Source organism: Mixophyes fleayi, chromosome 2 (assembly GCF_038048845.1).
Source record: "Mixophyes fleayi isolate aMixFle1 chromosome 2, aMixFle1.hap1, whole genome shotgun sequence".
Taxonomy (NCBI): Eukaryota; Metazoa; Chordata; class Amphibia; order Anura; family Limnodynastidae; genus Mixophyes; species Mixophyes fleayi.
Window position 1 is genome coordinate 259,123,190 of NC_134403.1, and position 15,465 is coordinate 259,138,654.

At 37.2% G+C, this 15,465-nt stretch overlaps 1 protein-coding gene across 1 annotated transcript; it reads right to left on the bottom strand.

The window, feature by feature from the left end:
• Window positions 1-2,204: 2,204 nt before the first annotated feature.
• On the bottom strand, window positions 2,205-14,820 carry LOC142140357 (gastricsin-like). The gene is made up of 9 exons (XM_075198134.1): window positions 14,765-14,820; window positions 10,370-10,526; window positions 10,168-10,285; window positions 8,825-8,943; window positions 8,476-8,675; window positions 7,752-7,859; window positions 4,728-4,875; window positions 4,412-4,510; window positions 2,205-2,357 (listed from the first exon to the last, which is right to left on the bottom strand). The coding sequence occupies exons 1-9, from the start codon at window positions 14,818-14,820 to the stop codon at window positions 2,205-2,207; spliced, it is 1,158 nt and encodes a 385-aa protein (XP_075054235.1).
• Window positions 14,821-15,465: the final 645 nt, after the last annotated feature.

The window sequence follows — 15,465 nt, forward strand, 5'->3', positions numbered from 1 at the left end:
AGTATACATCTGTTGGAGAGCTGACCCCCACCCTTGGAGGGCATCGTTTGAACTGACTAATGACCTGCATTTCACTGGACTGTCCTGAAGACTGAACCTATGGAAACATGCCAAATCATCTCTATTGTTTTCAATGTAACACCAACTATATATAAGCAGGAGCTCTGGGACCAACAGACAGTCTTCTTGACCACAGACTTCAGGATTGAATGACTGTATGCTGGATCCAGGGTGCCTGGGTATGTAATCGGCTGTACTTTTACAGTGTACTTTTACACTTTTAGTGAATTGTTGTTTATTGTATCCTGCTACTTTTTGCTATTTAAATCTGATTGTACGTTGGAACAACACGAATCGCAGTGGCCAAAGTTTATTGGTAAGCGATGAAATAACTTTAATACAAGATACGATATTCAAACTGGAGTATGCCCCACTCTGCATGGGCCCCAATGTGCCTAAAATGTCCGTTTACCTAGCTACTAAAGTAGCAGTACCCTGCATAAGGATGAAAACAAGATATTTTGAGTACATTCTGTGATATATTTCTGCAAGCCCTGATTAAAAGTAAATTCAGATATACTTCTTGCCACAGAGAGAAAAAAATGCAGAATTATTGCTATATAGATATTCATTTGTTTATCCTTTTCATTTTATCTCTTTGTATATGTGACAGGACGGACCGCCTATTCCACCTTGTCTGTTGCTGCAGCTGGGCTTACTTTGCCACCATTCCCTTTCGTTATCCCAAATGCGCCCTCTCACTGCAGTAGGAAGGGCTTACAAATGCTGCCACCACTGGACTCCTTACCAGCATCCAGAACCAAGTTCCTTCTGGGTAACTGACGTTTCGAGGGTACCCCGTTACTGGTGTACTTGGGCTGGTACTCCTGACCTCTTCCTATAGATCAGGGTTGCTGTGGATGGATCCCTCCTGGCCTATCACACTGGCCAGAGCTGCTAGGTAGCAGGCAGAGCGGTGGTACTGGATGCTGGGTCCAAACTTCAGAAACAGCCGGGAATGGATTAGATTTTGGGTCTAATCTGTAGGTCACAGGATTTTCAGCATGGAAGACGTTTTCAAGCAGGTCTTTGAAGCAAGTGATCTTTATTTGCAGTCACACTGGTTGAAGGTACCAGTGATCAGGTCAGATGGAACCAGAAGGAACAATTTTCAATACAAGTCAGTGCTTTTTATACAGATTTGGACACAGCCTCAAAGGGTAAGTCAGCCCCTTGAGCCCTGAGCTATTTTTATAATCAGGATGCAATTTGTTTGCCCAAACATGGATTTAAATGCAACGCAAAGCTAACAATATTTACACTTATCTGTGATATCCTAAAATTTGTTGTGATTTCCTGCATCTTGTGCTGTACACAATGTTCAGACAGGTTCTAACACTCTGGACAAAAGGCCACACATTAATGACCCTCTGCCGGGCCTTCTGCCAGAGCAGGTATTTGACACTGCAGCTCAAGAGACTTAGTTAGCATTTCCTGCTATCAGACTACCTCCCCACATATGCCTAATTGGAGATTTTCTCTAGCAACCTTAAAACAAAAAACAAATTTTCTCCCCTGGTCTCAGAAATAAAGATATTTCCTTTCCTAAAATACACACAATATAAAAAATAAGTACATTTGGAATTATGTAAATAAGCGCCCTGTGCTATTTTCTTTAAATAAATTTATACCATAAGTTTCTTATAAGTGATCCATACACAGTATATTTTAAGTTTTCACATATATCTTGATTGTTGAGTGCCAATCATTCAACTAACAGCTCCGCTTGCTTAGGTTTTTTTTATGCTAGACAGATTTGGTTGCTTATAACTATTCCAAGCATGACTGCAAGAGACTGCCAGAGTGGAGGTTATATGTTAACACAGTGAAAATGTGCAATGACCTATTCTAACCAATATACAATTAGCTTTGATCAAGCTAATTCAAAGTAGACTAGTGATGGGCAACAGGTGTTCATCCGAGCCTTCACCTGCTCCATCCTGCTTTATTGTTAGATTCGTACTAGTTTGTAACACTTGTTTATCTTACATTAAATGCCTCCTGATATGTTATTACAGATAAGTAATACAGTTTATTAATCTTTGTGATATATTTATTTCAATAAGTAGATGTATCACATTTGCCATGGCTGATCTTGCAGTATCAGTGTCAGTCTCTGCTGTAAGATGACAGTCTGGGTGTCTTTATGCTGCCTGGGCAAAGCCCACCCTGTTGTTGCTCATGTCATAGACGGAGTAGTACTGCCTTAGAAACACATCTCCCAAGATCCAGAGGGGTTGACCATTCTGGGATGGGAGGTAAGTCTCCTCAACACCAACTGTACAGTAACCATTGTTCTGAAAGGAAAGAAAAAGATATTTAATAACTGTCACCTACAAGAAGCTACTGTAGATCTACATCATGGCTATCAGTGGATAAATATCACTAATAGTCACACATTTATTTAAAGTGGAGATGTCATTCCCATGTGAAATATCAATGATTTCTTTAATACAGCAACTATAGATTTCATTGTCATTATTTATCGTCGGTTATTGTGGCAATTAGAGAAAAAAATGCCTGACAAGGCAATTGAGTATTGCCCTGCGTGTGTTTGAGAAGAAGAATGGTGCCCATTGAGTAAACTTACACAGTGGACCTCCTCATTTTAGAAATTATAGTCTTCCTAAATAGGACTCCCAGGTAATTAAAAATAAATAATAAAATGTTCTATTATTAAAAACATATTTATTAGTAAACATGGTAGAAAATCATACATTAGTATAATAAAAAACAGCTTATCTGGAGTGCTAAATGTATAGCCAGTCCATCAGCAATGTTCCATAGTTTCCATGAACAGGGAATCTTAGATAGAAATACTTAGAAATACTTAGCAAATGCTTTCTTCCTCAGCAAGCCAGATAGTATTTACATTTCCTACATGTTTTGTCTAAAGTAATGACTTCACCAGGGATCGCTGGAAAGAGGAGGTCACCTGTGACTCTCTGATAAGCTTTGCTTTTTTATTTATTTGATACATGTTCATTTGTCTGCGTGGTATTGGCACAAGTTTACTCAACAATATGGGCGTCATTCATTTTTTTCTTATCTTCACAGATTTACTAAACCTGGATAAACTGCAAGTGTCTTAGAAGGCTGCCTCCTTTAAGTAAGAGGGTGCGATTCTATGTAAGAGCTTGCAATAGTGTTGTTTCACAAGGTGGACTTTATGCAGTAGATTGGTTCATGTTTCTGGATAGTGCCTAAAACACTTGAACCCCTACTTATATTATAATTATTTATAATATTAACCTGTTGATTCCATAGAGTTTGGGATCCTCCTTAACACAATTGAAAAGGAGAGCTGGATTCTGCCAGACAGGATCTCAGGAGAGTCCTGTGTTTGTGTGAGAGAGAGCGAGAAACCCAAATCTGCTATAGTGGCCAGTTAAAGACAGTAGGGTGGCCTGTCCCTGAATCACTTGAACCACGCCAAGTGATCACAGTGACGTCAGCAGTCCAAGGACTGTATCATTGTGAGTTATGCAACTACATTGAAAGTGTTAAGCAGCCTAGCTGCCCACTTGATACAAAGGGGTGAACAAGTAAATAAGCACTTCCTATGGGGACTAAGTTTACTGCAAGCCAGTGTTATTGAGCATTGCAGTTGTTTACCATTAAAGCTTATTTACATTCAAACTCTTTAACTATTGGAGACCCGTATTTTGTACCAGAGGTTCCATTATCCACAATAGCCTGGCAGCCTTGGCTGCACCACCCAGAAACTTACCAAAAAACTGTTTCTTTTGAGACCAATCCTGTCATAACACACATGTATATATAATATACTATATGTATATATCCTGTATACATCACAACCTACAGCAGTGCATCAATGAAATTAGAGTGGTGAGTGTTCACATAGCTTTCATGTGGTCACCATTGTGCTGAATATATAATTGCTGTATGTGTGTGTAGCATAGATACATAGAGCCCTAACTGTTGACATTTCACTGGCAACTTACTCATTCCAATTTCTTTTTATATATCGCCTTTATATATCCTCCCAGTTCATACAGGAAGCAAAGAATACAGCAGAGAGTTGTGGGATTATTGTTGTCTGGTGAATTTTGTTTTCACTTTCCATAAACTGGTGTAGTGAGAATACTAGATAGGGGGCTATGTGGGTGAGTAGGGAACAGTGAGCTCTACACTTTATGAATGGGCACCAACTGAACTTCGTTTTTCGGTTGGCTTCTATGTTGTTGAATATTCTAGCTATTTTGCAAACTAAATCCATTATGCAAACCTCCCTATTAATTTGATTTATTGTAACTGCATGAATGATTTGACAATTGGTTTATGAACAATGTTTTTTCTTAATCATGTAAAAACTAAAATAGTACTTTACCTGGATTATGTATCCAGATGGTGGAATAGGAAACTGAACTCCATTTATGGTGAAACTGATTGGTGGCAGGTTCTGTACATTGTTACAATTTACTAGGAACTAAGTAGAGAAAAAAGAAGTGTCATTATTTACCAATAAAAGTCAAAGGGCATTCAAAGGCATACTTTTAAGCTTATAGCTGCATACAGAATTCCCAAACATACCATTCCTTAGTTAAAACTCATTGAATGACCCAGCTTTGATCATACATTGATACACTTCATTAATAGTTTCTGAAGTGAAGAATTGTAAGGTACATAATATGATGAAAACTCACCTCTCCATTCTGGCCCTGTTGGGCTCCAAGATATTGCAAGAAAGTGCTCATATATTGCTGAGGGACAGTCAATGGAGAGGTTCCAGTATCCACAATAGCCTGGCAGCCTTGGCTGCACCATCCTGTTGCTTGACCATTGATTGAGAACCTGAATGGTACAAGAAATATCAAGAAGGCTAAACACCTGATGTTCAAACTACCCAAAGAGCTAAATGATTTATACAATAAGCCTAAAATACAAGTTACTTTATCTAATTAGTGTGTGCCTAAGGCTCAATAAGGTCTCATATAATATAAGCAGCTAGGTCTCATCAAAAATCCAGTTTGGAGAGATCTTTAAATATGAATAAGACCTTTTACCAGCACTAAAGTATGACAAATATATCTTTAATCATACTTTCCAGTGTTTGCCAATGCACTACACTCACTATAGAGAGCTTATTGCACGTTAGGCACACACACATATGTTACAATGGTTTAGAATTATACTTTCCTAAAATGGAAGAAACTAAATCTCTATAACACAATGGGTATATTTACTAGAGATGTTCACTGACCCCCATGTTCTGTTTTGGTTTTGGATCTGGATTAACTTCATGTTTTGGTTTTGGCAAAACCGCCATTGCGTGTTTTGGCTTTGAATCCCTACTTTTTTCTAAAATCCCTATTTTTTTTTTTGCTAAATATACATAATTTTGCTTTTTTCCCCCAAATATTATTATTAACCTCAATAACACTAATTTCAAGCCATTTGCAGTCAATTTGGACCATCTCACAAGTCACAATATTATTTTCATACACTTTCAAACAAAGACTGGCTGGATGCTAAGCGACAGAGCAATGACTCAAACACAAGGCAGTTCCTAGCACATCTAAGAAACATTGCACACAGCAGTGTCAGTAAAAAAAAGTGGTGCAAGATGGAATTGTCCTTGGATCATGAAATCAGTTATGATTCCTTTCATCGCTCCACCCGTTCCTTGGATAACTGTGGTAATTCTACAGCTAATACATGGCGATGAGCGCTGACCTTCCCCCCGGGATGCTGCTTTTATCAGAGCCAGATCAATCCAGGGTGCCAGACAATGCAATAAAAAGAGCCATTGTAATTCACAGCAAAAAGCAAGTTCATCAATGAGCTTCGAATCAGCCCCAATTCACAAAAAAATATAATATAGTTAGATACCTTTAACGTAAAGTGCAGATTACAAACACTTTGTGCAATACTGATGAAACAGCAGCAAAGTATTATTTCTATTTCAGCAATAACAATTAGCAATGGAGCTCTCCTCTTTGTATGTTACCTATATAACACAGTACAATGTGACTGCAGATTTAGAAGACCAAGCCTGCCAGACCTATTATTTCTATTTGAGCAATGACAATCAGCAGTGGAGCAATGGAGCTCTCCTGAATGTCACTGGAGACTTTGAAGAACACTGCTACCCCTCCTCTTTCTTTTCTACCTATGATGCTGCTCAACTGCCCTAGAGACTGCCAAGAACTCTGCTACCCCTTCTGTGTCCCTCTGTGAAATGGCACTGGATCACCGTTATAAAATCCAAAACTCCCGAGATCTGGCGGCGTAACAATGATGTTTTGCCTCGTTTTCAATTCTTAGGGTGCACGAAAGTACCGAACCGGCTTGGTTCGGTACTCGGATCTGCTAAGTTCGGGTGTGTTCGGTTCTCAGGGAATGGAGCCTGAGCATCTTTTATATTTGCTAAACTGCGGGTTTGAAAAGTGGAGATGTTGCCTATAGCAACCAATCAGATTCTAGCTGTCATTTTGTAGAATTTACTAAACAAATGATAATTAGAATCTCATTGGTTGCTATAAGCAACATCTCCACTTCAAACCCGCAGTTTAGTAAATATACCCCTAAGAGATGTGCCTAACAAACACTATATTACAATTTATATAATAAGTGACTAGTAGTTTTCATAGTTGTATATATTTCATAAATGTTTAAAAATTGAAGACATTTAAGAAAACACTGTATTTGTGTAGAAAACATTATTTAAAGCTGCAGAACAGAAAATTGTTTTGTAGGTCTATTGAAGGACATTACACGCAGCCACTCAGACTCACATGTAAGATTACTGGAAACATCCCATTTTATATTAGGCCTACACACACTTATATAATACTTGTCTCCTGCAACAACTTTTGCTTATTTGTGCTTCTTTTTTTATTTGCCTATGCATGTGTTGGAGTGACATCATGGTGTGTATTGCAAGAAAACAAAATATTGTGATTTCCAATGAAAGGAGCTGGTGGAACGTTGGTGAGTTCTCCTTCGCTCAATGCGATAATGCACCTGATCCAGAATTATAGGGCGAAAATGAAATTTAGGTTTGCAAGTTGAGATGTTCTAATAAGGTATAAGTGTTCGGAGAATATGCATTTAGGGAGGATTTCCTGGTTTACCCGTATTATAAAAGGAAAAGATGTAATTATTTCAAATCATAATCCAAGAGGGATAGTAGGTAGTACTTTGAGGTGGCATTTTTACTTTCGGTCTCAAGTGCTTTCGTATCATGGACAGCAATTCTGCAAGGTGTCTGTACAGACAATTACTAAATGAAATAGAGCCATTCATTACTAGTGACGCTCAAATAGGCACAAAATAAAACTTGGAGCACCTTCCCTTATTTTTATGATAATTATAAAAACACCCACAGACAGAACAGTGCTCACTTGCTATGGCAACATATATCATGATTATGGCTGTAATAACTATATATGCCCAAAAAATCTGTTCACAGCAGAACATTGAAATATTTTGTATTTTAGTTTTATTTTATTGCAAAATATCTACTTCCCATCACATATAATAGAAGAGTAGTTGCTGAATACAAAGTTATGAACCTGGGTGCACAGTTAGCAATTTATGTTAAATTATAGCAAAATCATAACTTAATTCATTCCTGATTATACTATATGAATATACAAAGGCCCTGCTGATTTGCGTTCACTTAGTAGATGTATCTAAGCAGGAGCAGGGCAGTATTAGCAACTTACGCATCGATTCCAATCTGCCAGTAAACTTCTTGAGTGACTGGAGCCCACTGAATTTGTCCAGAATACAAGTTGTTATCAACCCCACCGAAGATCACCTCTCCTGACTGACTATACATGGACAAAAATACAAGTGAAACACATTTTGTTATGTACACTTCTTTTAAAAACAAACATATAAATTTTAAAAAAAATAACATCAAATCTAAACTCTTTTATATGCAATTGAATGAATGGGTACACCATGTTTGAATGTCTATTTTTAATTGGAAGTTATGAGTGCATACATGGTATTTTGGTGCTTTTCAGTAAAGTGTTCTAGAGCTCAAAGGATCAATATGTGTGCAAAACTAAGAAAACTATTTATTTTTCTGATTTAATATATTAAAATGAGTGCAAATCCATTAAGAAACATACACCCTAATGAGCCAGTGGTGTCAGTTCTGATGTTATAGTAGGCTTGGGACCATTATTTAGGGTTTTTTTTAACATCTAGCCCTTGTCCAGAACATTATACCATTGCCTAACCAAAAATGTCTTAATGTATTGTAAGCTTCCACAAAAGATTTGTCACATCACAGCCTTTTCTCTATTTATCTTCCTGGTCACGTAATATGGTTTGAGAAATGAACATAATAGTACTTGTGTTGTGGTAGGGCACACTAACATTCTTTCCCAAATCCACTGTCTTCTGTCCTCTTTTCTGGTATATTATGTATTTAATTACCTGCTCATGTAGACACTGAAGATAGGATTGTTGAGCAGGTTCTGCTGTAACATTCCTTGCATGGCAGTGGTGGCACCTCCTGCAGACATGGCAGGGTATGCAAGTCCAAAGATCCCATCAAACTTGGAGTAGTAGAAACTGCTGCCACTCTCTGAGTAGGTCAGACCAAACTCCTGGTTAGTGAGGGTTAGTCCTTGGACCTATGTGGTGAAGTAATTTGTAGTTTAAAGCACTTTTATATTTATGATGCCAAAATCGATTACAGAGTACTCTTGGAGCTGCGGAACAAGATAGTCCACATATAACCTATATTTATAGAGCCAACAGAGTTTAATCTTGGATTACTCACAGACACTGAGTCATAACCAAAGACACCGCTGACACTGCCACTCCCATAGGACATGGTGAACTGTTGGCCATTGGTTGTATAGGTAGATGATTGGCTGGGGTTAAACACATTGTGGTTGCCTGCATAAAGGAGAAAAAATCCATTAACTATGGGATATTCTGAGCAGTAGTTTACTAATAAGAAGGAATACAGAAATATAACCTGATCGTTTACTCTGTATATGCATATTAAATATTAAATAAAATCAGTAATAAGAACAACATTTGTCAGATTTACATTCTCAAGATGAATTACTTTAAATTAGTTTGTAAAATCACATTTAAAGTCAAATTGTAATAGATTTTATAAAAAACAGAACTTTTGTATTGTATTTGTTGTGGTTGGTCAGTTGTTGTTTTTTTGTTTTGTTTTTTATAGCCAACAGTTACTGTTGTTCATGTACACATTTATCCTGTGTCTAAAAGGTCTCCACAGACAGTGGAGAAGGACTATAACTACAAAACAGGAGAAAAAATGCCCTGTCTACTCCCTGTTTTACCTCCCATTTTGCTTTCTGTACCCCCACCCCTCTATATGCCTTTGAAAATTTTAATCAAAATTATTGATATGTAAAAATAAAAGAAAGGGAAACAGGAAAAAATACTCAAAATTAGCTTTCATCAAATACATTGTAATGTTTATATATCTTTATGTAATAATCTAGGGCCTGATTCATTAAGAATCTTAAATGAAGAGGATTCTTATTTCAGTCTCCTGGACAAAACCATGTTACATTGCAAGGGGTGCAAATGACTGTTCTGTTTTGCACATAAGTTAAATACTGCCTGTTTTAACACACAAATACTTGATAGCATATTTGTACACTGAAATTTAAAGGTGATATTTGTGTGCTACATGAAAAAACAGGCAGTATTTAACTTATGTGCAAAACAGAACACTCATTTGCACCCCTTGCAATGTAACATGGTTTTGTCCAGGAGACTGAAATAAGAATGCTCTTCATTTAAGATCTTTAATGAATCAAGCCCCTATAGCTTAACTATTGTAATTTGATAGCACTGTACATTTATTATATAGAGACAAAAGCTCAATAGTGCAAGATAGAGTTCCGCTCACAAAATCTAAAATGGGTAACCAAATCCTTTGTCCTAAATGGACTTATAGATTACTATTGTTTTCATAGTCTGCTTTAGGTGTGTTTTAAGTTTTATGGCAGCCCCTTCAAATGAGTGCAGTCTCCCGAAATGGCCTTTGAACCCAAAAAGTTTGTGTATCCTTGAATCATATTGAACTGCTTTAAAAGCAAAATTCTCTAGCCTAATAAATTACATCATGATACTCACTGCAGGCAGAACTTTGACAGGAGGTGGATGGAACCCAAAGGTTGGAAGATCCAGTGTCAAACAGGACCAGGAAGTTTTGGGGTGGTGTTCCTATGCTGATCTCTCCGTAGTAATATGTCTAGATAAAGAAAGAAAATCTTAACTTGGCAATACATTGCTGTGAAATTAATTTTTCGTGTACACATATTGTTACACAACTCACATCCATGTACATGGGTTCATAGGCTACAGCAAAATCAAATTTTTGGTTGAAGTTGTATTTAAGTGCAGGCTCTCTTTTGTGTGTCTTCATATACTCTTCCAAAATACCTTTCTCCCGCATGTTATCCCGGGCAGACTTGTATCTTTTCAGAGGAACTCTAAAACAGAGAATTAGATGCTATGTTGTTAAATATATAAATGTAGTGCACCAGAGACTTAAAACAATAAGCAGCCCTGTACATAATGAAAATTGGATACAAAGAAAGAAAGAATAATACTCACCGGACCTGAAAAAAATACAAAAGTGATTTAATGCAGCATATGTCAACTTTTCAGATCCCACTGATAAAGATTTCAGTGGGAACCAAAACATTAATATATTATGCTCCATTAAATCACTGTATGCAGGAGTGCCTTACCCCTTGTGACATGTGAGACACCTTCAAGGACATATATATGAGCTCTTTTTGATTTACCCAAGAGTTTAAAAGTGTGCTGGGGAAAAAAGCCACAGACCACAAGTCTGAGAGGAGAGGAGAGCTTGACTGATGGGATACATTTCAAATAATGCCTGTTCTAGATTTGTACACCTTTGACTCGCTCAAGTGTTACTGATTGAATCCGACTGTAGTGTAAACTTGACATTGTGCAGAGAGTTGTTAATGTAATCTGAAGGGCAGAAGACTGCCAGTGTCCTAACTGTGAGTCGGGATGTGGGATCATGGGTGTTCACTTGGAGAGATGATAATGATGCCTGAGGATGCACTTGCCAGTGTCCTGAGTGTAGCTGAGAATGGAATGATGTGAACTGGTACTTAGCATGAGCGAGTAAGCTGGGATGACAGTCCCACTACTTGACAATACCAGCTCTTGTGCCAAGTATATGTACTGCCTAAAGCTGGAGTATGAAGTCAGAAGATGTAAATAAAGTCCTACGCACCACATTTATTATAATCAAGACAGATGTTCTGGCACCCATTTATTTCACATGGTAACCCCACACTGCTACAACTGCTGTTTCTGCAGTACATGTGCTTTGCTGTTATTATACTTGCATGAGCAGGGTCATCTGTTTGCTGATTGAGGCCTGATGCGAGAGAGACTAAGATAGAGCCAAGAGTGTTCCAGCATTAGCTGGCATTGTGAGAGAACATCTACACCACCCACAGAGCAAGCAGGGAGGCTTCATATATATTAATGTTGGTGCTAAATATTATTTTATTCCTATATTTCTCTGCTTTAAATGACTATTTGAACATTCATGTGTACAATTACATAGAAACCTGTGGAACTTAACATATGGTAGATGAACACAAGACAATTGTAACAAGGTATAGAAAGTAGTCTTTAAGCCAGGGCTGTAACTAGGGCTGTGCGACTGGGGCGACCGCCCAGGGCGCAACGGTGAAGAGGGGCGCAATTTAGGAATATTTTAGGTTAATTTGGTTAATTGAGGGCTAGGGGGGCGGCATTTGTCTTTCTCGCCCCGGGCGCTAGAATTCTAAGTTACGGCTCTGCTTTAAGCACAAGGTGCAAAACCTTTAACAGCCAACCAGACATTTGTTGTTTTTTTATTTGCAGTGCCTCAATCAAAGCTAATTGCTTATAACTTGCTTTGAGTTACTGCACATTTACGCATTAGCATTTTGTTAATAAGTATCCTCAAGAAAATGGTTTGGATTTCACTGACGGCTTCTTGTGACATAAGACTAGTCACTTTCTCCCTATGTCCCAAATTCAAGTTTTAAGTTCAATTGAGTAGTGAAACTATACATTAAACATTTGTGTATAGCTTGTGTGTGTGAGTGTGTGTGTCTGTGTGTGTGTGTTAGGCAATGTAGACTGTAAGCTCCAATGGGGCAGGGACTGATGTGAGTGAGTTCTTTGTACAGTGCTGCAGAATTAGTGGCGCTATATAAATAAATGATGATGATGATGATATATGGGCAGCACGGTGGCTAAGCGGTTAGCACTTCTGCCTTACAGCACTGGGGTCATGAGTTCAATTCCCGACCATGGCCTTATCTGTGAGGAGTTTGTATGTTCTCCCCATGTTTGCGTGGGTTTCCTCTGGGTGCTCCGGTTTCTTCCCACACTCCAAAAAACATACTGGTAGGTTAATTGGCTGCTAACAAATTGACCCTAGTATGTGTGTGTGTGTTAGGGAATTTAGACTGTAAGCCCCAATGGGGCAGAGACTGATGTGAATGAGTTCTCTGTACAGCGCTGCAGAATTAGTGGCGCTATATAAATAAATGGTAATAATAATATGGATGTTTTTCAAATGTGGTTCTCAGGTAAAATAATGAAAACAATTAAAGTATGTGGCTCCTTTAAAATGAATCAGTCACTAATTAATAAACCTGTGTTCACAATATATGATGTGAAGAACATACACTCTTATAGATTTTCTTACCTTCCAACTAAAATGCCTAAATTTGAATTAAAAGTATGGGCCTGAGTCATTAAGGCAAAAAAGGAGTAAATGTTCTCTGGGACAAACCATGTTTCAATGCAAGGGGTGCAAATTAGTTTCTTATTTTGCAAATAAGTTAAATACTGGCTGTTTTTTCATCTAACACACAAAAATGTAATACCTTTATTATTACACTGAAATTTAATGTTGATCTAGGACATGCCTTACCCTAACTATAAATCTATCCCCACATTTTAAATTTACCTCCCCCTCCAATGCAACATGGTTTTGCCCAGGTGTAAATGATACTCCTTTTTTAGGTTTTGCTCTCCTTAATGACTCAGGCCCTATGTGTCTATTTTTGGTTATTAGTAATAGTAGCTTATTGAGGATGAAAGCCAATTACAGAAAATGCATATTAGTAAGTTGGCATCAACGAAGGTATGACATTGAGTAGGAGTGCCACTGAGATAATTCCTGGCGGTTTTCCCTATTTTGGTAGAACATTTAACCTGTAAAGATTGGGTAAGTATTTAGGTAGAACCATGACCAAATATGTTTTGCTATTCAGGGTCCATTGTATGGATAATCTATTGCGTCGTGTTCTATCTTCTTGAATATCCAGCAATAAGGCCTAAGTTTTACTGAAATTTACCTAAAACCCATAAATCATACCTAATCTGTCCAGTAATATTTTGACAAACTCCACTCATCCCCCCTCCCCCCCCCCCTAGGATTAGACACTAAAAGAAAGCAAATGCTGTTACTCTCAATTTTATATTAATGAAAAATAATTTTCTCACTATACTACTAAAATGAAGACTTACTTGTTCTGAATAAACACAATTTGGGTAGAACAAGTAAAAAATAGTGTAGCTTATGCATGGCACGTGGACATAAAATAATAAGGGTATGATTTTATCAACCTAAGTTGCTATAATTAAATATAGTACATTAGCTACTGATCTAAATCATAATTATATAGATGCAAGAAAGGTCGAATAAAATATAGAAATATTACAATGCAACAATTCTGACACACAGTTAAAAACAAAGCCAAAAGTTAAAGGATGGTTACCCCAAAATCTAATTCCTCATAGTTGGCAAGAAAATTTGATTCAATACTTTAATGTTTAAGAAATCATATGCACATTTATGGAATGTAATTAAAATGTACTCTTTACTTAATTATTTCAACCCAGGAAGATGAAACCCAATGTATAAAGCTTACTGCTTTGATGAAATCATGAATTTTTAAATAGCCCTGCACACCAGGGTTGAAAAGAACTTCACTATTTAATATATAAAAATTGCATTGATAGGGATTAATTTTACAGTAAACCTTTCTGTTCCCAATTAACAGAATGGCTAGGACGCTATTTGGGAGGTACTTACCAGCTAATGCTTTGCTAATGCCACTGGTGGCAGGAACATTTTGGATCTCTGTACATCTGACACTTTGAGTCTGTGCTGCTTAGTAGGTGACTGGTCATTACAAAAGTGTCAGAAGCACCGATATTCAAAATTCTGCAAATGAATAAATCATTAGCTAAAGGATCAGCTGGTGAGTATCCCTCGAACAGGAAGCCTTTCTGTTCTCATAGTTGGAGTAGTTGGTATTTCATATATAATGACCCCAGAGTGAAGTCCTTCCTTAATATTAATTGTATCTCAGTGACTGCAATAATGATACAAAGACAATTAAAAATGTTTTATCACTAAGATAGTTACTCAGAATATACTTCTTTGTGATGTAGTGTTAAAGAAAGCTAATCCATTTACGTTTGAGACAAAGAATTTATAAAGTTCATTTAGAATAGTATGTTTGATATGGAAGTGTCAGAACTAGCAGAGACTAAGGTAGCAATAGAAAAAGGTCTTAACTGTAAAATGGAGATTATTTTTTAAGTCAATATATTGCAATTCTTATTGGCAAGTCATTGTTTTGTATAGGGTATACATTATATGGCTGGCACTCACCTTACCAGCCCCTGTGCCACCTGGAGGCAGATGAAAGTGAACACCACCCACTTCATGTTTTTCGTCTCTCCACGCTTAAGACGCATTGTAATGGCTCATTTAAAATGCCTTTTATATTAACATGCCTGTCCTCAGCTGTCCTTGACCACCCCATTTGTACCAATCAAACTCCGGATCTGACTGATGAAAACTTTCCATGTAAGCTTCCAGTTGATTAGAAAGATTTACTTGATAACAATAGTGGAACAAGAGTTGGCAGCCAGTAATCACTTATACTCTCTATTCACCTTGAGGTATTCTTGGTACAACTTCTCATTTATGGTAAGGACTAAAACATTGTAGTTATAGGTCTTTGTGTAACAGTATAAATAGTTGACACTGATTTAAGTCTAGTGTCAATTCAAAATGTTCTCTTTATGACGGAAATATGTCAATGGAAGATATCACTGAATAAAATGCATGTGATATGATGCTTGTTCAGGCCGAGCCATGTTTACCTTCAATTTTAATTGAAAGTAATTTGTTACTAACACAATCATTTGAATGTGCTGTGTAATATATGTTCTCTTTTAAATAAAGGATAATAATAATTTAAGGTGCACTGACCCACTCTTGCAGGATTTGGCCGAATCACAAATGGATTAAAAATCCTATTAAAAATGTTTTTATCCTTTCAAAGTATGCATACATTTATGGGACAA

Bases quoted from the DNA above. Each gene is read 5' to 3' on its own strand.
- LOC142140357 (XM_075198134.1), bottom strand. From the start codon at position 14,820: ATGAAGTGGGTGGTGTTCACTTTCATCTGCCTCCAGGTGGCACAGGGG. The intron at 10,286-10,369 runs GTGAGTTGTGTA...TTCTTTATCTAG, and splicing joins ATGAACCCATGTACATGGAT to ACATATTACTACGGAGAGAT. The intron at 8,944-10,167 runs GTGAGTATCATG...TCCTTTATGCAG, and splicing joins CTGTCAAAGTTCTGCCTGCA to GCAACCACAATGTGTTTAAC.